The following is a 25085-nucleotide window of genomic DNA, read 5'->3' on the forward strand; positions in this document are numbered from 1 at the left end:
AAAGAAGGTCATATTTTTTTTTTAAATACCGTTTGGTCGTAAATGTTTAATTATTTTGTTTGTTGTTCTTCTGATGCATCAATAATGTTAAGTGGTTCTACATTTTTTGATGTCAAACATCTCACTAAGGATGAATTGTTTGGTTGTTTGTTTTTTAACTGTAATGATCCACTTTTGGATGCCTTAACACAAGAATGTCTTGAAGTTATATGTTGTTCGTGTTCAGTTATGATCCAGAGTCAGTTAAGAGACCAATTGCCTGGAGGGAAATATCACAATCCAGATGTTGGTGTTCTTGAGGAAACTCAAAAATGTTCGCGTACTAACATTGTGTCTGAACGTGACTTTGCTTCTTATGACCGCAGGTTAAAAATGAAACCTAACATGACAACAGTAGCTGCAGCTGGTATCATCATGTTTAACAATAACAAAACAGCTGATTGGATATACGGGAAATCCCAGGAAGAATTAGCAAGGCTAGTTTTACTAGCAAGGAGTAATAGAAAAGGATATATCAGAAAGTACAGAGAAAAAAAAGCAAATATATTGCAGTACAAAATCGATGAGATAAACAAGCGCAACTTAGAAAAGGAAATAAAGGAACAAAAGGCAAGCGAAGAAAAAGAGTTTTTGACAACAGAAATTGGGAAGAATGGTGGTTTAATTTTGTGTAAAGAGGATTTGGAGCATATCTTAGGTACTGAAAATGAAATTGTAATGAAGTTGCAAAGACAAATTAAATTTCGAAAAAAAGTACTACAGCAAAAAAAGTGGCTACAGTTAGGAGAAAAGGTAGAAGGTGAAAATTACAAAAAATTTGGTATAGAGGCGTTAAAAACAAACCTGCTATCAATTTTTAAGTTTTTAAAAGATGCTCCAGAACAACGAGCAAATACAATAAAATGTTCAGTCATCAGACAGAATAATGAAAGACAAGAAATGTTGTTAACATTAAAAAAAAAGGTCAGATTAGAGGGTGACACTAGATTATTAATGGAAACTAGAAAAATAATAAGAGCAGGCACATCAAAGGGAGGGGTTCCAAAGTTTTTAGGAAAAAGAATTAATCATAAAATGGTAGATGAAGGTGGAAAGGATGTATGGTATTCAGGGCTCGTAGTAAGTGTTTTAGATGACAATGAATTTGATGATGAATGCGAGTTTGAGATACTATATGACGGATTTGAGGATAAATACGATATTGAGTTAGTCAAAGAGTGGATGATGAAATGTGTTGTGATAGAGGGAAAGGCTGATGGTTATGTGGAGGGCGAAATTCGAAAAAAACAAAAATGTTGTTAATATTGTTTTTGACGCAATGTCAATTCAACTTCAATTTATTGCATTTATATTTGCTATTATTATTATTCAATTTAATGTCTTTATGTTTGTAATCTGTTTGGTCATCTGCAGCAGTGTTTGCGCACCCACAATTCTTTATATGTATATTTGATTTCTGTTGGACCTCTGCAGCCATGACAACATACTGGTAAGTTATGCTTTCTATTTTTGCGCTGATGTACCATTAATATATCTATCCTTGTGTTTAGGTATTTGTGAGTCATTATATGTATATTTTTGTAGGTGCATCTACAAGTCATAATATGAATACCTGTCTTCTGTTCACCTCAACAGCGGTGTTGATCTACTGATTAGTAATTATTTGTATGTTTGTGTTTACGCACCCGTAAGTCATTATATGTATGTTTGTGTTTATGTACCCGTCAGTCATGTTTGTGTTCTGTTGGACCTCTGGAGCGGTGTTGACGCACCCGTAAGTCACTATATGTATGTTTGTGTTTATGTACCGGTTAGTCATTATGTGTATGTTTGTGTTCTGTTGGACCTCTGGAGTGTTGTTGGCGCACCTGTAAGTCACTATATGTATGTATGTGTTTATGTACCGGTTAGTCATTATGTGTATGTTTGTGTTCTGTTGGACCTCTGGAGTGGTGTTGACGCACCCGTAAGTCAATATATGTATGTTTGTGTTTATGTACCCATCAGTCATTATGCATATGTTTGTGTTCTGTTGGACCTCTGGAGCAGTGTTGACGCACCCGTAAGTCACTATATGTATGTTTGTGTTTATGTACCCGTCAGTCATTATGTATATGTTTGTGTTCTGTTGGACCTCTGGAGCGGTATTGACGCACCCGTAAGTCAATATATGTAAGTTTCTGTTTATGTACCTGTAAGTCATTATATGTATGTCTATGTTCTGATGGAATTATATGTATGTCTGTGTTCTCTGGCACAGCATTCATGCACGCCTAAGTCATTATATGTATATTTATGTTTTGTTAAAGAAAAAAAAAGTTTTTAGACCATGAAGGAACATATACAGTAAAATGATGCTGAATGATTAGTCACACAAATAAGAATTTTTGTAGCACTTAGGGACAGTCACAGTAAAAGGATGAAACCTAATTGAATGATTAGTAATACAAGAATGAACTTTAGCAGATGGCATAAGAGACACTAGCTCCTTAAAACATCACCCTTTATAGTATTTGTAGAAAAGAGTAAGAGAAGCAACACTATGACAGTGCGACAATGGTTGGCTACAGCGGCAGGTTTTGGTATTCTATAATTATTTTTATTTTTAATTTTTGTTAATAAACTTGTGTCACCCTCTAATCTGAGGTTTTGTTAACAACATTTCTCTTTTCTTTTTGATTTTTTTTTTTTTTCGAAATTTATTTGTCTTTGCAACTTTATTACTATTTCAGTCATAATAAAAGGATAAGGCTTAATTGAATGACGAGTAACACGAGAATGAATTTCAGTAGATGGCACAAGAGACGCTAGCTCTTTAGAGCAGTGCCCATTATAGTTTTTGTAGAAAAGAGAAAGAGAAGCAGCATTACGATGATGTGATAATGGTTGGAGGTTGGCTGCAAGAGCAGGTCCAACTATGTTTACAATGCATTTTTGAACCTTGACTAAAAGAGAAAGGGCATTATTGGAAGATCTGCCCCAGATGGGGCAACAGTATTCCATACTAGAAAGGATTTGAGATTTATAGAGATAAAGAATAAAATCCGGGCTAAGAAAGTGTTGAGCTCGATAAAGAGATGCAACCTTAGCAGATGCTAATTTTGCAATGGATTTGATATACAGTTTCCAAGAAAGATAGGAAGTAAGAGTTGATCCTAGAAGACGAAGGGTAGATGACTCATGGAGTACATTACTGTTAATAAATATAGGAAGATCTAGATTATGGCGATAACAATTAGCTGAAAAAAGTTAAGTTTTCTTTGAGTTAAAGTTCACCAGCCACTGTGAGCCTAATGCTGTAGCAGAAGTGAGATCCTTTTTAAGCTCAAATGCCCCCTTCAAGCAATCAGAGAGTGTTGCGTTCTTATCAAGGCAGGAATAAATAGTAGTATCGGCTGTAAAATGAGGCGATTGAAATCCATAGTGATGATCAGAAAGTAAGTTATTAGATTCAAGAGGAGAGCATAAGTGTTTGTTAATTAATGACTCAAAACCCTTGCTTATAATTAGACCATTAGATATATCTACCTTCTTCAAAAACGTCAATTACATGTTACAAATTAAAATTTCTTAATTTGATAGGTGAAATCACCAAATAATATAGGTAGTATCCAAATTAGAAACTGGAAGATTCTCTTGATTAAATTGCGTTTTAATAAGAAAGTTTTTAGAACCATTTCCTAAAGGGATGTATGCAATAGAAGTTGGGGTAACAGCATGAAAAGTCATCATTAGCAATTTTCAAAATTAAATCAGAAGGTACAAAAACAGTAATTTGATTGGGAACAATTTTACTATTGTAGATAGAAGTAGGGGTAGAGCAAGCATCAGAAGGTAACTACTTTTAAAGTTGGAAGTTACTGGATGAGCCTAGATAAAGTTTATATATTTATATTTTTTTTTTTTTTTTTGTTATTCACCTCCTCAAGGCCAAGAAGGCCACTACAGATGAGGAGGCTACTTAATAGTGGTTATAACCCTCTCTCAACTCTATAACTCCGAAACACGAACCTCGACGAACAAGGCAGCTGCTCGGAGAAACAAGTTGAGCGCGGTACTACCAGGGACGTGGTAGGGATCGAACTCGGAACCTCTCGCTTATGAAGCGAGCGTTTTACCACAACACCACTACTGCATATATAGCTAGATAACAATTAACAGACAACTTAAAAAATTGCAAAAAGATGGGTAAGTTCATCATGCCAGACTTTATCGAAAGCCTTTGATATCCAGAGCAGTAGAATTTGCCTAACCACCTCTATGTAATGCTATGTAGTACCATTCTGTAACAACAGTTAGCAAGTCAGTTCTAAAACAAGATGATTGAAATCCATTTGTTTCTTATGTCATCTGCAAATAGAGCCACCTTTAAGCTTTTCAGGATGATCACTAGTTTTGGTTAAAAGTTAACCCATTACTTAGTGACACTAGTGTGACTTAGGAGCGTTTAGTGCCACAGGGTCTGTGTGTTTTGTGATTGTGATGTTATTGTTGTGATGTTTTGTGTTGATAGACAACTTGGCTTACCTTCTCGATGGTGTCTATTGTTAAAAATGATTATTAGTTTGTTTCGTTACTGAAACTTGCTACTTCCAATCATTCACTAAAAACCAAGAAATAAGTTTTAGAATAAAAACATTTTTCTATGTTGTTTTCATTTTTTTTTTATCTTAGGCGTTTTCATAGGTTCACATAAGCAATCTAAGAGTAAGTTTCTTATTTTAGTTTTAAATGTTTTTTATTTATATATTTTTAAAATGAATTAACAAAATATTTTTAACACGTTATTGTGTATCTGTGTTTCTAATAATAATATTTTTACATTTTTAGATATAACTTCTGCTGTTATACCTGCCTATTGCAGTTTTAAGTACTCCAAATTTCAGAAAGTTCGTTTGCTGTAAGTTATTTTCATTAAAAATTAAATTTTAACTTTATTGAAGAATCTTCTGTTTGTTAAATAGGTTATTCTGAATAATTTCGACAGATTTTAATGCCCTTTTGTAGTAATTTACTGGCCGGTCTGTAAATTATACAATGATTTCAAAATGATGTATGATTTGGATTCCATGATTCCTTTATGCATATTTATATGGTGTAATTATAATAAAACCCCAAATTTTATTTTCCAAAACTAAGTAAATAAGTGAAAACCATCAGTCTGTAAAATAGATGATTCTGGTTAATCTCGTCAGATGAATAAAAATGGGACCATTATGAAAAATTTCGAATCAAATTTAATAACGGTTGAAAAATATCAAATATATTCAAAGTTGGTTTGTGTAGCCCTTTTGCAGTAATTTACTGACCGATCTGTAAATTATACAATAATTTCAAAATTTAGTACTATTCGCATTCCATGGTTCCTTTATGCACATTTGTATGGTGTTATTATAATATAACCCAAATTTTATTTTCTAAAACTAAGTAAATAAGTGAAAACCCTCAGTCTGTAAAATAGATGATTCTGGTAAATCTCGTCAGTTGAACAAAAAAATTTTGGCGTATTTTATTTTCTTATAGTTGTTGGATCACTATTGAAAATTTAAAGTCAAATGTAATAATGGTTTAAAAGTTATTCTAAAGTTAATATGACACCAAAACTAAGTAAATAAGTTAAAACCCACAGCCTGTAAAATAGACAAATCTGGACAATCCCGACTGAATTAAATAAAAATATTTTGGTGATTTATTTTCTTATAGTTGGTGAATCAATATGGAAAATTTCAAGTCAAATGTAATGGTTCAAGAGTTATTCAAGAGTTAATATGACACCAAAACTAAGTAAATAAGTAAAAACCCTCAGTCTGTAAAATAGACAGTTCTGGGCAATTCTGACAGAATTTAAAAAAATTTTTTTAGATTATAAAAAAATTGTCTGGAATGGCTATATTAGTGTTTAAGCGGTTAATTAGTTTGATCCAAATTTCACGTTGGGAGGGAGATTTTTTGATAGTTGGAAAAGGAAATAAATGAAAAGGCGATGCTCAACTACATCCAATATCCTCTTTTCTACATTTATGTTCAGTGCATATTGCATATTTCCATTTCATAAGTCTATAGCTTCCATTTGAACAATTTTTTACAATGCAATGATATGCCATTTTACCAATAACTACTTATTAAAACTAAAGCAAAAATAATAAATCAAAATAGTTAGTTTATTTAGCAGTTTTTATTTCAAAATAATCATTTCATTTTGCAAAAACATACCAAAATATAAAATCTATTCAAAGAAACAGCTTGATTCTCTTATAAAACGTACGTTTTTTAAGTTTGTTTACTCGAAATTTTTGTGTGTTTGTTAACATGAGTGTGTTTTACAACTTTTGGGAATTTCGAAAACCGTGTATTGTTGTACAACAAAAACGCACAATTGTTGCACAACATTTCTACAACTATTGGAAACCAAGCTTTACGCAAAAAGTCTAAAAAACGGTATTCACAACATTTTCCTAAAAAGTGCTCATCAAACTTTACGCAAGAAAAGTTACGTCTGCTATTTTCTGACTTGAGTTTGGCGTAACTTTGACTCATTTAAAAATATTTAAAAATGGCGTTTTTATTATTATAAAAGATTTTAGATTTTGTTTGTTATTGCCAATAAAATATAATTTTATCTTAATTTTATACTGCTATACGTTAAGTTATTTATTTAAATAATACAACTATAGTTTTTTTTTTAACAGCAACAACAATAGCAGTATATTTACCAAAAGTTTAGATGTACTACATAAACTTATTTTATAAAACTTGTTTTTACCTTAAATTTAAGGTTAAAAAAATATACACACAATCTATATAATGAATGGTTCACTCTCTCATAGCCTAGCTAAAACAAGGAGAGCGATCATAGTACGGATATATACTATATAGCTTTGTAGTATATCAATAACTTATTAAATAAGTTAACTTAATAACCAGTTATTGTCACACATCAAAACTATACGATGTATCCATACTATATAAACTTATGGTTGTATCTATACTATACTATATTATACAAAAATATATACAATAATATTATTGAAGTATATACTTTAACTTGCATAACTAGCATAAAGAGAGAGAGAGTCTCTCTCTCACTTTATAAAATTAAAAAAAAATTTTCTCCCTCTCTGTGTGAGAGAGAAAATATTTGTGCTAATATAGATACAATATTCACAAAAATATGTAATCAATTCATTAGTTTTTTAAATATCTATTTTTTTATTTATAAATGAGAACAAGACTTTCAAAATACAATAATGCAAAAATTATCTCTGAGTAATTGGCTATTGAAGTAAAAAGTAAGGCTATTGAAGTAAAAAAGTATTATAACCTAAATGTTAAACTTACTTTAAATAATGATGCTATGTTTTTCGATAATTTCAATTATTCAAAGGTATTAAAGGTATAACAATATAAAGATTATTTTGAATAATAATCTGTTTTTAATTATTTCAATTATCAGGAGATATTATTAATATCTATGGATAACTTAAATTATTAAAATAAAGAGCATTGTTTTTTAAAGCCTAATTTTTTGGTAAATAATATTGTTATTTGCAAATAATAAACATAATCTGTAATTGTTTAAATTGTTTGGGTAGATCCTTTTTTTTTGTATATCTAAATGAAATCTCATTGTTGTAGTTTGTTATTGCAAAGAGCAGAAATTCCATAAAAAGTTCCTTGATCCACCAGTTAGTCCAAATGGAGTGATAGTGCTTTTCACAATTCAGTAGAATTATTATCTGTTGCTGTTAAAAATTCCATTACAACTCTTGAGATGAGAGCATATTGTTCACACTGGTTGTAGCTATTAGATTGTACTGTATTTGATGTCTCTGAAAACCTACTACAATACTTGTTGTTGTGATTTAATCAATACTTGCTCTGTCAAAGAGTCAAACTTTTTTATACCGCATGTACCTGAATCACAGAACTAACTTAATGCTATCCATCAAATATAAAAATCATGTTTTTATTTGTGCAAATATGGTACCATAAATTCTCAATCTGAAATATCACTGCACAAAAAAATTACAAAAAACAAGTGGGTTTTAATTCAAACTCAACTTTTATTAATTAATATAATTGAAACATTTTCCATAACATATTATGAAAAATACAATGTATTTTTCATAGTATGTTATGGAAAAGTTGTTGAACTTTTGCTTATGTTTTCAAAATGTTCCTTATATTTCTGACTATAGAAATTTTGTTTATAAATAGTTTCAAATATACTAGAATGCAATTAAATGTATTTCTTGAATTTATTGAAGCAATTTCTTTATTTGAAATGAAATATTTTATGGCAAATAAAGGTGTTTTTGATTCAAGTCAATTATATGATAAAACTAGACCTTTTCATTCTTATTTCTTATACCTTCTTATAGGGTATGAGAAGTAAGAATGAAAACAAGAAGTAAAAAAAAAACACTTTAGTTTAGCACTTCGATTATTTTATGAACGTGAAATTTCATGCTAAACTAAAGTATTTTGTTTTAACTTCCTGAAGCAATGCAAGACAAGTTGCATGATCTGATCAGGGGTGAACCCATACCTTTTTTCGTACTATAGGACCGCTGTGGGCGCCAAAAAAATGCCTCAAAATATTAATTTCATGTTGTTTTTCTTTTTCTTTTTATATTAAAAATAGAAAAAAAAGTTCTTTCAAAAGCTAGTTTTCTGTATATTTTAGTTTATTTATATAATGTTTACAAATAAGGTTCGCTGCAGGTTTAGAGTTAGGGTTACATAAAACTAATGAGCATTCACTGATACAGGAAGCCGAATAATTACTTATATAAGCTCAGGATAATACAATTTATATTACACGTTTGGATTTGAATAAATATGCCCGAATTATTGCTTAATGAGTGCTTGTAATGTTTATATTTAAAATCATAGATGTGTTGCACTTTGTCAATAATCGATATCTCATTTAAAAAACCAACCGACTCCTATTTGTTCCAATTTTAATCCAATTATTAATTATTTTGATTATTTTGCTAATAGATACTAAAAATAGATTGAAAGATTGTTTATGCTATATATGCTATTACTTTTAAAAATAATTTCACGTATATGCTATATGGGGCTATTCAAATAATACGAAACACTTTTTTGCTAGACTCCCTTCTTTGTATATGTAACATTTTAAACAATCTCTCCCCGCCCTATTTGTGACGTGACATTATTTTTAAACAAATATATTTTTGAGTTTGTACTTTTATGCTAAAGGTTTACTATTCTGCTGTGATTAAAATTAAAATTTTAAAAATTTTGTCATGTCACACTGTGGCTAACCACCCCCTCTCCCATGTGATATTTGGTGACACTTTCAAACACCTCCACCCTATATAAGAGTATCACGTATTATTTGAATAGCCCCTATACGGTTTTGCTACATTTTTATATATAGCAACAACAACAACAAAATAATTGTAAGTAAATTTAAGCCCTGACTTTAAAAAAGAAACATTCACTGTTTGGTCACATTGCCCTGTGTGTCTTAATAAAAAAAGAATTAGTAATACTAACTACTTCCTTTATACAAATAGTTATAAAATATTTGCCTTAAATTTTGGGTAAGTTTTTGCGTAAGTTTTTGCCTAAGTTTTGCGTAACTCATGCGCAACCTTAACTTAACGCAAATGCTGCGAAAAAGTTGTGAATACCTAATAGTTACGCAAAAAATATTTTGCGTAAGTTTTTCGTAACTTTTGCTCAGCTACGCAATAGTTACGCAAAAGTTGTGAATCCGCACCCTGCTTCTTGTGCTTTCAAAAGTGTGATAGACAAGTGAAACATTCATCAATGAAAAACTTCAATCAACTTGATAACTTGATTATCATTTCTACTTGATAAACCAATTGGTTTCTCTGATACTTAAGTCCCAAAGGGAATATGCGAGAATTGCAGAGTGAAACTGAGTAAAAAGGATTCTGGCCAGCTTGTCCTCTTGCCACCTATCTTCAACTACAAGAGCATTCAAGTCAGACCAGAGACACGAGAACAAAACTGTGACTGTCTTATTTGCAAAGTTTGAGGGCTAAAATTGAAAGAAAAGCATCCAATCAGTACTGATCCGATACCATCAGCAGCAGCAAAAGTTAACAGAAGATGCTTAGAGTGTCTTGCGCTTGTAGGCAGAGGCCTTGCTCATGAGTGCAATCAGGCAACATTTAAAAAAATATGCAAACCCTTGCGACAAAAGACCAAACATTGGCAAAATAGATAACATCTTCAGTGATTTTTTCAAAAGATACATCTCCACATTGAACAATCAGAGTTGCACAACATAGTGGAAGATCTATCCCCATCACAAAAGGTAAACTGTTAATATCATTTTAATTTTATACGATATAAAATTTACTATAAAAATAATAGAACCCCACATCATTTAAAATTTATTGTCAAATTGGTTTAGTGAAATTTAGATCTTATTAAGCTTTGTTACACTATTCAACTAATTGTTCTGTATTTTAGGATCTTCCAGTGCCAAAAAACTTTTTGACAATGCTCCAATCATGACAGCGAAAGACCTTGTCACTGTTCAGGTGAATACTAATTTTTCAAACTCTGGTGTTAAAAAACTTGCATCAAGATAGCAGAATAAAAGTTATTGAAATTTTCATGCAAAGTTTGATGCCTTTAGAAGACGTTTATCAGATCATTTCACACAAACTGACATTGATGCGTCAACTGAAAAAGCTTCAAACACCAAAAAGTCAAAAACTGTTGTTCATTGCAATGACCTAAAAAAGCTTTTGAATGAAGTTCAAAAGTCTTGACAATCATTCTCTGACAACATTGTCAAGTGTGGAATAGATGGTTTAGGTGGATTCCTGAAAGTCAGTCTGGGAATAATTGACACAAGTGATATCAGTTACTCTCCCCCAAGCAAGTGATTGCTCACTGCACCACATGCCAAAGATAGTAAAGTTAAGTAATAGAAACATATGAAAATATCAAGCAATTACTTTCATTGATTCAAGCTCTACAAACTTCTTCATTTCTTAAAGGTTGCAAACATTGTCTGTGGTTTACAAGCACACTCCAGCACTCACCCCTGCACATGGTGTACTGCTGATTGTCAACATCTTTAATTTCCTGGGCAGCTTAGGACTTTTGGCTCTATCAAAAAGAGCTTTAGAGGTTTTAAATCTGCAGGATTGGACTACACTTGATGCTTGGGGTTGTCAATCACTTGTTTAAGGCCTTAAGAGACATTTGACCCAAAGCTAATGATTGGACTCCTTAACATTCAACCACAACCCCTTCATGGATGTCAATTTGCTGGCAATGAATGCCACAAGCTTTTGAAGAATGTTGATCTCTTTCAAAAACTGGCAGAAACTGCATTTCAAGCTATTGGTATCATTGATGTCCTTCGAAAATTTGGAGCAGTTGTGACTGCATGCTTCGGACAAGAGCTTGATCCACACTATGCAGTAAAAGTTGATGCATTTCGAACCTCATATCTGGCTTTCTCAAATATTTCAGTGACGCCCAAGGTATATGCAGTCTTCTTTAACATCAAAGAAATCATTGAAATGAAGCACACTGCACTTGGACCTTGCAGTGAGCAGTCAACAGAAGCTCTTCACCACTCATTTGCTAAACACTGGAAAAGATACAAAAGAGACGCAAGTAATCCTAACTATGGTAGCAAATTGAAGACGTGCATTTTGGACTACAATGGCAAACACATGTAAAACCAACGAAGACCAGAATTCATTTACTTCAATATGTTTTCAGAATAAGTTATTAGTCAAATCAGAAGATTTAGCATTACTTCTTTATTTTTATTGAGTTTTTCAAGTTAAATGTGCTGTAAAAATGCAAAATAAAATGTGTGTTGTCATTTATGTGTCATGTGCTTATAGAATAAAATTTAAATTGCCTTTTTTTTCTTGGTCGTAATTCGTTGATTTTGGAATCAGGAATGTGTGTACTTTCGTCCCTCCAAAGGGTTTTTTCGGGTAAAGCGGATTGAACTTTTTTCTGAATTTTGTAACGGTGAACATGTTTGTTTGTTCGTTTCGAATCTCATATTAAATCGTTTTAGCATTTGATTTAATGTAAGATTCGAAACGAAAAAACAAACATGGTAATTTTTGGAAAATCTTTCACCAAAGATTTTCTATTCCTATCCCAGGGGCGTTTACAGGAAATTTTTTGGGTAAGTCCAAAAAACTATGCCCCCTCCCAGACAGTTAAGTGAAATTCAACTAAACTTCCCACAGGTCAAACTCTCGTAATAAAGCCTTTGCTTGACAATAATAAAGAAACCTAATGAAGCCTTTGGTTAAATAAAAGGCACTTAAAGATATGATGTGGTCTTTCCAACTAGCATAACAAAACACTGAATTTCTGCAATTATTTTTAGAAGAAACTAAAGATTAGAATGAAGAAATTAAAACACAGCTGCTTTAAAGTACTTTAAATTTGTAACATTAAACATTGTGTTAAACTCAGTACTCAGATGGTCTGGCAAAGAAACAGTGATAACCAATTTACAATAACTTAAAATGCAATTTTTAACCTTCAAAGCATACTTGGAGATGTTGATTAACAATATTTCTAAGTATAGACACAAAGTCTTTGAACTTGAACAAGATTCAAACTATAAAAAATATAATTATAACTAGGTACACGTAAATCCGATCTTAACGGAACCGTTTTCTTTGTCCAAATTTTGTGTTACACTTTTTTCTGTATTTTTAAGAGCGGTATGGTATGAAGATATTTCTCAGTGCTATTTTTTTAGAAATTTGTATCAACATAGATTTTTTTTGAGTACTTGAAGAGTTTAACTATAATTCAGCTCGGAAATATTTTTTATAAAATTTCGTTTATAATGAATTGATTGTTGTTTAAAACTTATTTGGAAGTCTCAGCATTCCTTCAATACATACCTGATGTTGTGTTAGGAAAAACTTAAAATTTGGTCACGGTTTCTTCAACAAATCTATACATAAAAATTTTGTACAGAAAACCACAGGAATAAAAAACTTTAGTAAAGTATCCATGCCACGATTTTACATTTCATAACATCCAAAGAAAAATCAGTAACAACTTTTATTAAAACACTAAATAAACAAGTTTTTCCTTCATGTGGTTCATCATAGTTCCTATTATGATTCTCATGATTCTCATACAGGATAAACAATATCGCTACATAAAAATGTACACTTGTCAAGTTTAAAATCTGGCTATAGACATTCTAATTTCTTGCCACAAATGTTTGATTATCAAAGAAAACCAAGGAACTAATACTGGTTTTTTTCGACGCAATTATAAACAGCTTCTTCTTGTAATAACTCTGACTTCCTTTCTTGTATCCAAAGGATACCATGATATCAAAAATTCTACACAATTTTATATTTGATCGCCTAACTTTAAAGGAAATGTTTTTCTTTAACGGACAAATTTTTTCTTTGAAATGCTATATAACTAATGAATTATGCAACATTTTGAACTAATCAACGGCCATATTTTATGTTTAATAAAATTTAATAAATTTAATAAAACATAATTTAGTAGGAATTTTATTTTTCTTATTAAAAACTCTTTTTCTTCTAATTTATAATTTAAAATGTTATAAAAACGATATGCAGTCTAGTGTAATAAAACTGGGAATATCCATTGATATATTTTGATGTTTACTTTGATATATACTTGTTGTTACGCGTTGATATATACGCGTTGTTACTTATTTTACCTCCTGATGACAGTTAAACAATAAAACTTGACTAAAATTTTACTCAGGGTGTATGTTGAAAGGGTAGTCCAAGACTCCGGGAAATAAAAGCTCTTAATGTCTATGAGTTAAACGTGTTACAAAACTTGTTATTCATGTTTAAATATTAAAATGACATGTTTCCAAAATCCTTTAATAATCGATTTCTAAAATTAATAATCGATTTCTAAAATTAATCATAAATACTTAACGACGTGCTCTATCCATATTTTAATTTACCAGTCAACTCTTAAAACATCTAGTTACTCAATTTCATATAGAGGGCCTCGTCTGTGGAACATAGTTAATAATGAAAATATGAAAAGTATAACTTCAATTAATTGTTTTACATGTATAGTTAAACAGTAATTACTTGAATTAACAGGCGCAAACATATTTTTGTATTTTTAAATGAAAAAGAAAAATATTGTAATATTTTTTACTGCATGTATTTATTTAATTTTTGCAATTTGTCGTATTCTTGTTGTAATTATGTTCTAACTTTTTTTATATAACGAGTATTTGTAAATTTATATAATGAGAACTTTGTAAAATATATTTTACGCTTACTATAGGGGCTTGGTGACAAGACTTCTGTCTTCTACTTGCTCCTGTCGTTATTAATTTTTTTTTATTTAAATTTTATTGATAAAAATTGTAAAACAAGATCATTGTAAAAATGTTTATTTGTTTTAACTGAAAAAATCATTTTGATTTTTTTTAAACTAACGAAAGAAAAAATTTAAAACATAAAGTTCTATATAACGAAATAAAATAATGTCATTTCAAGTTTCTTATTAAGTTATTTAACATTTAAAAGTTAGTTTAACCTCCATCAAAATATTGTAATTATTATTATTTAATAATCGGAAAATTATGAAACCGAAATACTATTAGGTTTTCCGCTTTTTAATTTTCTTCCAACCGTCTCACATAATTAACCGTGCAAATAATTTGTTTAGTTTTTGCCGTAGTTTGGTTTTAATAGCTGTATATAGTAAAACTTTTTTCAACAATATAATTAAGTTGAGAAACTTTTATTTGATTTTTTTGGGTACGTCCAACGACGTAGCACACATTCCTTAGACACGCCCCTGTTAACAATTCTATGTTTAAATTATGAAATGAGTTTTAATTCAAGTGATGAAATATAAATTTTACAAGTGACTTCCACTACTATTAAATATCGTGTTTGTTCGTAAATATTTTCATTTATCAGTTTAAACAAAATTTTAAACTTGTCAAACAACTTACTAGCAAATCTTCCAGATTCTTTTAGGGGGTTATACTGCATCTGTTTTGAGTTACTATTATAAGTTGTTTCCGCGTTTTGTCTTGCTCCTCTATTTGACATTAAACTCAGTTCTTAAAAAAAGTACTAATTATAAAGCTGTTCGCGTTACAGCAATCTAGCAGGCAACCAGCGTCAAGTCAAGGTTGTGCCGTTGTTTTGATGTTAGACGTTGTTTTGACGACATAACGTCGTCGATTTAACGCGGGTACTCACTAGAAACTCAGTGGAAATATTTACAAAAATATTTAACGTTCTAAAATATTAAGTTTTATAGAGGAATACATGAATACAAGACACGTGTTATAAATATTCAATAACTATTAGCTCGGTGTTATAAATATTCACAAGCTATACTTGATTGAGTGATAATCAATTTTATTTTTATATTCATATAAAGTATTTAAATAAAATTAAAAAATTACCAGGTTCGATAGCTTTTGGTCCAACGGGTTTTAAAAAATGCTTTTGTTCTTGTAATGCCAGTCTATAGGCTAATAAAGAAGCGTGCTCTTTTTGTTCCTGTTCAATCAGTTCTTCACTTTCGCGCTGTAATGCATTTTCTCTTTCATGCTTATGATAATTTTGCCACTCACGTCATAAATAATTGTTTAAGTGATTATGAATTTGCTGATGACTCCTTTGAATCCCCAAATAATTTTTATTTTCAACACTTGGGTTTGCAAACTGATCTGATTGGGATATAACTATTTCTAAGAAAGTTTTCAGTCACATCGCTGAGTCCTCCATTTACTGTTTTGGGAATATAAAATATTTGACATAAACCTCTCTTCGTTATTTTTAAACAAAGTAGGTCTATATCCTTTGTTTGCCATTTCGTAGCTCTCCGCTTCTTTGTCCAGAAGATGAAGAATATACTTTGGTTTTTTGGGTATCTCTTTATCCACTTCTCCTAAATAAAACATTAAACATTATTATTGTAGTCAAAATACAGTTTTAAAAATATATTTGAGTACAAGCGACAACAATTTTTCAGAAACATGCAAGTCTTGTAACATTTTCAGGTATATGCTCAAACTATTACGTGAACTGCCAGGTTACCTTGTACTCCATAAAACGCAATGTTTCCATTTTTATCCCAAAAGCTATCTTCATTGCTATTTTGCAATTCTGTTCTTATTTTAAAAGGTTTAACATCATTTTGTTGCTCTGATTCCATCAAGTTTGGTTTAAAGTTGTTTGGGATGTTATCTACAACGTCGTTGTTACCGTCACTGTCGCCTTTAAAAATAGAAAATTTTCCTTTATAATAATTTAAAGGAATGTAGCAAATAATCAATAAATGTTAATATAAACAATAAACAAACGCAAATAAATTTTAATAAACTCATTTTAAAATGTGATACTAGTATATAAATTAAAAAAGAATGTTAAATATAGTGAGGCAAAAAATGTTGAACGAGGCTAAATCAATTTATTTGTCTAACGCATGACATTTTTAATTTTATCTTACGACAAACATCTTATTAATGGATATTAAGTCACAATGCTAATTGTTAACTTACTTCAAACTTTTTTGAAAAAAATTTGTATTCCTTTATTCGAGATAATCCGGATTTTTTTAAAATATTGTAAGTTTTATTAGTTTATTTAAAAATTTATAAGTTTGCATAAATCTACAGTAAAAACGCTACGCAGCGAATTCAGCTGGGTAAAAAACGTAAAAAGGTATCAAGCTAATAATCAGAGAGTTTTTTATATGTTTTCACCCCGCACCTGATTATAATATTTTAATATACAAGCAATCGTGATAACCATAGTTTTAAAGTAACATTTCTTTTGAAGTCAGAAAATAAAACTTAACATGAAAAAAAGTAATAAAAATGTTTCATTGTTTTTGTAAATTTTACCGAACTAATGCGGGACAACACTTATCTTTCTTAAACATATTTTTGTATTGTTCCGTGAATTTACTGTTTATTTATATAGTTCGGTATAATCCGAAGTAGTGTGAAGCGTTTAAAAGGTGGCAAAAAAAAGCTGAAAGAACTAGCCATAATCAATAATGGATTTTGTTAGAGAATTAAAAAGTGAACAGGTAAATTTTTAGTGACTATGAATTGTAAATAAAAAATATAAAGTTAACTAATTAGGATTAATCACTTCAGCGGTTTAAGTGAAGCAAATAGGAATAGTTTAATAAAATCAAAGGTTGCGACTAACATATAGAATATTATCTTTACAACGAAATACTGTGTACTCTGACAAAAACAGCAAAGAAAATAAGTTTTCAGAGTTTTTCTTTTGAATCTTGAACAATTTTTCACACTTGTTTATTCTATCTTTTGATAAGGGTTGGTTTATATTAGAAATGGTGCTAGTATCTCTAAACTGATTGTAATTTCAGTTTTAAATAACATACTTTAAATTTAACAGTCTGCGCACGGACAGTTAAATTTAAAGTATATACACAGCAAAAAGCTTGGAAATCAACATCAACGTTTTTTGATTTCTGATGTCGATTTCCGAGCATTTTTTTATGTAGCAAGCTTTTAGTGCCGCCCTAGAAAATTTGCCGATTCATCCAACCGCTTTGTTTCCTTAAATCGTATCGGAATCGAAGGCGTTCTACCTGAAATTGCCAACAAACAGGTTGATCCATTGCTTGACATTCATATCACTCCAGCATCTGTATCTAAAGTGATTTCCTGCCCTGACTCTTCTACAGCTTGTGGCCCGGACAACATACCTGTTATTGTCTTGCAGAAGTGTTCTCCGGAGCTGTCGTCTATACTCTCAAAACTATTCAACAAGTGCTTATCAGAGTCTTGTTTTCCAGTCTGCTGGAAAGCGGCATCTGTTATCCCTATCTTCAAAAATTCTGGAGAGCGATCTGATTTGTCTAACTACCGTCCCATAAGTCTTCTTCCTATCATAAGCAAGGTTTTTGAATCTTTAATTAACAAACACTTAATTTCTCATCTTGAATCTAACAACTTACTTTCTGACCATCAATATGGATTTCGATCTTCTCGTTCTACAGCTGATTTGCTAACAGTAATAACTGACAGGTTTTATCGTGAATTAGATGAAGGTGAAGAGGTTAAGACCATCGCTTTTGACATTTCTAAAGCTTTTGATAAAGTTTGGCAAGCTGGTCTTCTCCATAAGCTTTCTACTTATGTTGGATCCGGAAACCTCTTTAAGATTATTAAATCCTTCCTTTCCAATCGTAGCAAAAAATTTCTCAAGGTTCTATCCTTGGCCCTATACTCTTTTTAATTTACATTAACGATCTTCCAAATATTCTCACATCTAAGGTGGCATTGTTTGCTGATGATATTACCAATTATTCTTATCGTGATAAGAAACCAACACCCTCTGATTGCTTGGAGGGGGCATTTGAGCTTGAAAAGGATTTCACTTTTGCTACAGCATGGGGCTCACTGTGGTTGGTGAACTTTAATTTAGATAAAACTCAATTTTTTTCAGCCAATCGTTATCACAATAATATAGATCTTCCTATATTTATGAACGGTGATGTACTCGATGAGTCACCTACTCTTCATCTTCTAGGATTAACTCCTACTTCCAATCTTTCTTGGAAACCATATATCAAATCAGTTGCAAAGTTAGCATCTGCTAAGGTTGCATCTCTTTATCGAGCTCGACACTTTCTTACTTCGGATTCTATTCTCTATATCTATAAATCTCAAATCCGGCCTTGTATGGAATACTGTTGTCATATCTGGGGCGGATCTTCTAATGATGCCCTTTATATTTTAGACAAGGTGCAAAAATGCATTGTAAACATAGTTGGACCTGCTCTTGCAGCCAACCTCCAACCATTTTTATATCGTCGTAATGTTGCTTCTCTTTCTTTTTTCTACAAATACTATAATAGGCACTGCTCTAAAGAGTTAGCGTCTCTTGTGCTATCTACTAAAATTCATTCTCGTGTTACTCGTCATTCAAATAAGTGTCTGCAAAAACCTGACCGCAAAAAAAGTATATTTTGACTTATGTGAAACTCCATATAAATTTCGGTAACCATCTAAAATCTTTTAACATAAATAAATATAAAAATGATACCTAGTTGTCTAAAGAAATTGGGGACCTAAAAGAAAAAATGTTTACACGCTTAATTGAGTGGAAAATTGTAAAACCTTGCAATTCTTATAACACTTCGTCAAAAATTTGCAATCTTTTCTTTTACGAAAAATTTCTTCTTTTAACATATAAAGGTGATAACTTGTTAAATAAACAAAATGAGTTGATTTCAAAATGATGTTGGTAAGATTTTTTTAATATATATTTATTTTTTTATAAATAATGTTGTTACTGTTATTATTAATTCAGGGTTCCAACAGTTTTTTTTTGTCGCTGTTTTTTTCTATTTTTTTTAATAATATGGCTGAAATGTTGAAAACTTTAAAGGATGTAGATAATCAGTAGATTTCAGATCTTTGCAGCGCAATTGTACATAAAAAGTTGGATAGTAAACATTTATATAGAAGGCAATATAATCTGGGAAAAAATAATAAGAATCCGCATATTAACATGTTGTTTAGTTTTAAGTCAGGAATGGAACAACAGATGCACTATTAAATGTAAAGCAAGTTCAAGAATGACATTAGGAAAAAAAAAAAAGATCTCTGGATGGTATTTGTGGACCTTGAAAAATCTTTTGAAAGCATACCAAGTTTGATCAGCTTTGAGTATTTAGGCGTTAAAAGTATGCTGGTAAGATTTATCATCACTATGTATATATATGTCTAAATAACAATCAAAACAAAAGATGGAGGTAATGATAGTTTTAAAGTAGTTTTTAAAGGTTGGTGTGCTCCAGGTTTTATTGTTATTGGCATTTGGCAATCATTGGCATATCTTTGTTTGAACTATCTAAAATATTTCAAACAAAGATATGCCAATGATATTTCAAACAAAGATTTTGGTTTATTCAACATTTAATCTGCAGTTTTATGATGAAATAAAAAATCCCAGTCGAATGATGCAATAAAATTTGATATTGAATTGTAATCACCTTTTTTGTAAACTAAACAATTAAGATTCACGTTTGGAAAACGGTTCTAAAACTTAAAATCTCCAAATGATACTAAAATGACCCTTAGTGTTATTACCTAGTTAAGTATTAGGAGACAAGTTTAAAATAGATTAGAATGATTAAAAGAGATAGGTTATAAACAATTTAATTTATTATTTTATTATTTGATTTTTATGTAGTTATAAAGACTTATAATTACAGATTAAAAGTTGAACACACAGAGAAATCAGTTTTTAAGTTTCTTTACTTAACTGTCCTTGTGTTTGTGTGTGTATATATATATATATATATATATATATATATATATATATATATATATATATATATATATTTATATATATGTATATATATATATATATATATATATATATATATATATATATATATATATATAAAATTATGGAAAGTAGCATTTTATATACATATTTAATCACAAGCATTTGTGACGATCATATATATTTCTTTGTAAAAAACGACCTGCAATGAAACCATAACGCAACTTTGTAAAAAAGACAAACTGATGTTTTCTTCTTGCTCAAGCCATTTGTATTTATGTTATTTTATAAATCGTAATTTTCTACGACGAAATTAAGAAAAAAATTAAAAAAAAAAAAAATCCTTTTTAAAGTCAATTTTAACAAATTCATTTTTAAACATGAAGGCGAAATCAAAACTAGCGTCGACAAAACAATCCTGCTAACTTCTCGCTTTTTCTCTATTTATCGCTTTTCCATAAATTACCCTAACCATATTAATACGAATGATACACACAGGCAGTGAAGAATTTATAAAATTATGAAACTTAAAATTTATCGATAAATATAAGTCTACTTATGAACAGTGCAAGAAATATTTTATCAATTCTTTGACCCCCACGTTTTTAGTTTGGGGGGAGCAATTCATTAACTGGGGGGAGCAACTCGTTAACTTTATTGCTCAGACTTCAATCATCTCAGCCTTTTGCAAACTATCATTATTTGACATAAGTTTAAACATACAAATGTTTTGAATTCGCTTAAACACTAAAAAATCCTGAATCCGTCACTACACACAGGTTTTTAATTATTAGGCAACAGGTTACCATAACCTGATGATACGAATTTATTTAATGCTCATGGCGAAATAAAAATTTCGTTTTTTTTGTAAATTTGTAAACATAAAACTTCAAAGTCTTGCTTAATCGCTTAGAGCGAAATTTCTCATGAAATTACTAAAAAAATACTATATAAAAAATATATGCCAAAATTTTAGAAACCTGGATAATAGAGTTTGGGTAAGCAAAACGGATTCCTGATTGAATAAAATTTCGGATTATTATCCGGAAATTGGTTATTCGGCAATCAATATTTAAACAATTAAGTAAGGCAATTGGTGAACTCTTTGTATCCCAAGTAAAGTCTAGATTACAAAGTTTATCATGAAGTTTTATTTATTGGTTAATAATTGTTATTGGGCAGTTTTTAGTTTTCTTTTTTCCGGTGAAAAAAAGGAAGAATTCGGTTTTGTTAGGATTCAATTTCTTGCAGTTTTTTATACATATACTGCTCGTATTAATAAGCTTTTGAAGGTCAGAAAGGGTATAGCTAAGAAGTATAATGTCATCATGTTGTTGTATAAGTTGTATAATGTGGTATATAATGTCACATGTTGTTCATATGTTCAAAAATATTAAATGTGTTAATCCTAAAATGTTTAACTGGTTAATCAAAATAAATGAGAATGATCACTTAACCAGATTTTTGTTTAAAACAACTTTTGGGCAATATACAATTAAAAGTTATTTTGCGGCAACTGAATTTTCGATCTTACTTAAAGGACCAAAGGTATGAAATAAACTACAAACCAATGAACACCAAACAGAGGCAGATCTGCGGAGGATTTAGGGATATTTATCTTTATTATTTATTATCTGGTAAAAACATTTTTGATTTTTAATTTCCAACTTAAAATTTACGAAACAAAAACTATTAAAAAATTAGACAAAATGTTGTTCAGTAAATCAACTAATATTGTTTCCATTCGATTGATTTTAACGAAAAAAATTTTTCTTTATGAAATTTCGAATGAAAATCCATTCGATTGCGAGTGTGAATTATATACTCAATAGCTAATCTGAGCTAATATCTGAGCTTAAAGATTCTAAGAATATTTAAGCTGTTGTGTATTAGTTATTACTCAGAAGCTTTTTCACTCAGAAACTTTAAAGCTACTCAGTACTGATTTTTTATAAACATGTATCTTATTTTAAAAAAAATTTGTATTAAATATAATAATATAAAAGTTTAAGTCGCAATTTTAAAATCAATTCTAGCCGATCTGAATAATTTAATATTAATATTAAATTATTTTAAATTCATTGTAGTTATTTTTGCTCGAAATTTACTTTAATAAATAAGTATATAATTTTTCAATCATAAATGAAAAGTATTTAATAGTATTTAGTATAGTCAATTTTACAAGAATACATTTAAGTCTGTTAACTGTTAACTTAATATTAATAAAGTATTTTGTTTCTTTAATAGTTTATATGTTTGTTTATTATTTGAACATTATGTTTTAGTTTTTCTCTTTTTTAATTGTTTTTATTTTATATAATGTACTAAATTTCTTATTTTATTATTTTAACGGGTTATTTTGTTTTATTGCAAACACCTGAGAATTCATCTCAGGTGTTAGCAATAAGACATAGTAAATCTTATTCTTGAAATGTCTCATTCAAAAATAATTCATGTAACATTTTTTTTAAACATTATATATACCACCAAATTTTTTTATAGAACAATATTAAATACGACTAAATCCTTTTCTCAAGATTGTTGTTTTAATCCTTTTTAACGATGACTCTTTAATCCTTTTTAACTATGACTCTTTTTTTAACAGTTGATATACCCAATAAATACGCTTTAGTTGGTCCAACTTACGGGCCAGTATTGGCTATAGTTGGCTAACTGTTGGCATTCTGTGCCAACCATTAACCGACTGTATACCGCGTGTTTTTGAATCGTAAAAGTTTCCCGTAAGTTTTATAATTATATTTTATGTAAATGCTTAGTCGCATTAGTATAATATTAAGCTGTTGTAAATTTGTATGAGTTTTTTAAAAACATCTACTAATAATTAGTCCAGTTGACGTCTAAACTTCAATGTGCATATATATGTCATTTTTAAGTAGTTTCTAGGCTTTTCTAAATTCATATATGATGTCTTTCTCTTTGTTTAATTATTCGTTACATTTTTTAATTTCATATTTATCATATGATGGATTTATGCGATATAGAAGAACAAAGTGTTGTAAATTTGTATGAGTTGTTTTAAAAACATCTACTAATAATTAGTCCAGTTGACGTCTAAACTTCAATGTTGCATATTTATGTCATTTTTAAGTAGTTTTTAGGCTTTTCTAAATGTGTTTCTTATTCACACGGTTTTACAAGCAAGGTCTGCAAACAAATTTGAGCTGAATATTTTTTTTAGCCTTTCAGGAGAATTGATGTTGTTCTTTGTTTAATTTAATTTGTTTAAATATAGTAGTTTTAATAAATAAATGGTTGTTTGTTCTTGGTTTTTTACTTATTTGTTTTCAGATTCTTAAGAACTAGGCAACTTAGCTAAGCAAGTTTTTTTTTTTTTTTAGTACAATTGGAAAGAGCAGAAAGCTATTTTTTAGTGCAATTGTAAAGAACTGAAGTGTTTTTTAGTCACTTCACACAGTATAACTGGTACTGCCTCGTCGGGGGCAATGGAAAGTGTTGGTGTGGTAAAGATATATAATCGTTCTGTAGAAAAAAATGATTTGATTTATAAATATAATTTGGGAGATGGGGATTTTTATTTTATGATGTTCTTAACAGTAATCCATATGGAAAGTATCAAATTGAACCGGAAAAGTTAGAGTGTGTTGGTCATATTCCAAAAGCACATTGGTACAAGACTATGTAGTCGAAGAAAAGATCGACATCACCATGGTAATCGGTTAACTGGACAAGAAAAATTGACAGAATGCGCAATTAATAAAATACAAAACTTTTTTGGTATGGCTATTAGACAGGTTGCAGCTAATAATTCCTTAAGTGAAAATGAAAAGGTATACCAAATGAAAAAAAACATTCGCGCCGTTCTTTACCTTTGCACTAATTTTCCAGATCAATTTCATCGCCACGTGTTATGTCTTGTGGGTCCCAATAGCTGGTGAAAATGGAAGAAAGAAAACTCTTCATGTTACAGCATTTACATACCTAAAGTTAATTTACCAGTATGAATATATCATATCATTACGAAAGAGTTTGAAGAATTGAGTGATGACAACCTTTTGAAAAAATGCACTCATGGTCAAACACAGAATTCTTATGAGGGTCCTAATAGTATTATATGATCTAGATGCCCGAAAAACATTTTTATTCACAAAGCTTCATTTCAGTTGGGAGTGAACTCAGCTGTATTGTATTTTAATGAGGGAACTGCTGGTGTTCAGAGAGTAATGAGTCACCTCAACCTTGAAAATGGTGTAAAATCCACAATGTCCTCATTTTGTAGGGATCAAAAACGCGTTACCAGTATGAATAAAAAAAAACACTTTTGAAAAAAAAAGTAGAAGGATACATTTAAAAGCCATAAATAAGGGTTGGCAAAATGAAGAACAACAACCGAAAACTTTTGAACCATACTTATCTGGAAGTTTTTGATATTTTTTTTAGTTATAAAATGTTTATTGTTGTTTTTCTGCATTCACTTTTTTGCGCAATTTTTAATTTTTGAAATGTCATAACTTTTAAATGACTTAAGTTTTTTTCTTCAAATTTTTAGGACATGTTCTACATATAATGATAGAGGGCCTGAACCAAAATATATGCTAAAAACAAAGTAGTTAATGAATTATTTACATTTTACTATTTCGTTTCATTAGCCAACCCTCCAAAATTTGATGTTTTTGCCAAAAAAAAATCAAAAATTTCAACTTTTACTAAAAATGTAACAATGATTTTGGTTACGGCCCTTCATTTTATGGGCATTAAACTGTTTGCCAAATATAAAGCTCT

General features: G+C 30.0%; 2 protein-coding genes across 3 annotated transcripts; one reads left to right on the forward strand and one right to left on the reverse strand.

Annotated features, from left to right (window-relative positions):
- The first annotated feature begins 42 nt into the window (after positions 1-42).
- On the forward strand, positions 43-24891 carry LOC136076617 (uncharacterized). 2 transcript variants are annotated; one of them, XM_065789902.1, is made up of 6 exons: positions 43-1489; positions 1585-1655; positions 4675-4707; positions 4831-4900; positions 16974-17082; positions 23684-24891. In XM_065789902.1, exon 1 carries the CDS (start codon positions 43-45, stop codon positions 1300-1302), a length of 1260 nt encoding a protein of 419 aa, XP_065645974.1. In that variant the 3' UTR covers positions 1303-1489; positions 1585-1655; positions 4675-4707; positions 4831-4900; positions 16974-17082; positions 23684-24891. The 2 variants fall into 2 exon arrangements, with proteins under 2 accessions (XP_065645974.1, XP_065645975.1); XM_065789903.1 differs by lacking the exon at positions 16974-17082.
- Positions 15356-16291, reverse strand: LOC136076313 (uncharacterized). Its single transcript, XM_065789785.1, has 2 exons — positions 16086-16291; positions 15356-15936 (listed from the first exon to the last, which is right to left on the reverse strand). The coding sequence occupies exons 1-2, from the start codon at positions 16201-16203 to the stop codon at positions 15749-15751; spliced, it is 306 nt and encodes a 101-aa protein (XP_065645857.1). The 5' UTR covers positions 16204-16291; the 3' UTR covers positions 15356-15748.
- Positions 24892-25085: the final 194 nt, after the last annotated feature.

This window comes from Hydra vulgaris, chromosome 02 (genome assembly GCF_038396675.1).
Source record: "Hydra vulgaris chromosome 02, alternate assembly HydraT2T_AEP".
Lineage (NCBI taxonomy): Eukaryota > Metazoa > Cnidaria > Hydrozoa > Anthoathecata > Hydridae > Hydra > Hydra vulgaris.

Coding starts and splice junctions, on each gene's coding strand:
- LOC136076313 (XM_065789785.1), bottom strand. CDS start 16,203: ATGGAATCAGAGCAACAAAATGATGTTAAACCTTTTAAAATAAGAACA. Junction 15,937..16,085: donor TGCGTTTTATGGAGTACAAG/GTAACCTGGCAG, acceptor TGTTTTATTTAG/GAGAAGTGGATAAAGAGATA.
- LOC136076617 (XM_065789902.1), top strand. CDS start 43: ATGTTTAATTATTTTGTTTGTTGTTCTTCTGATGCATCAATAATGTTA.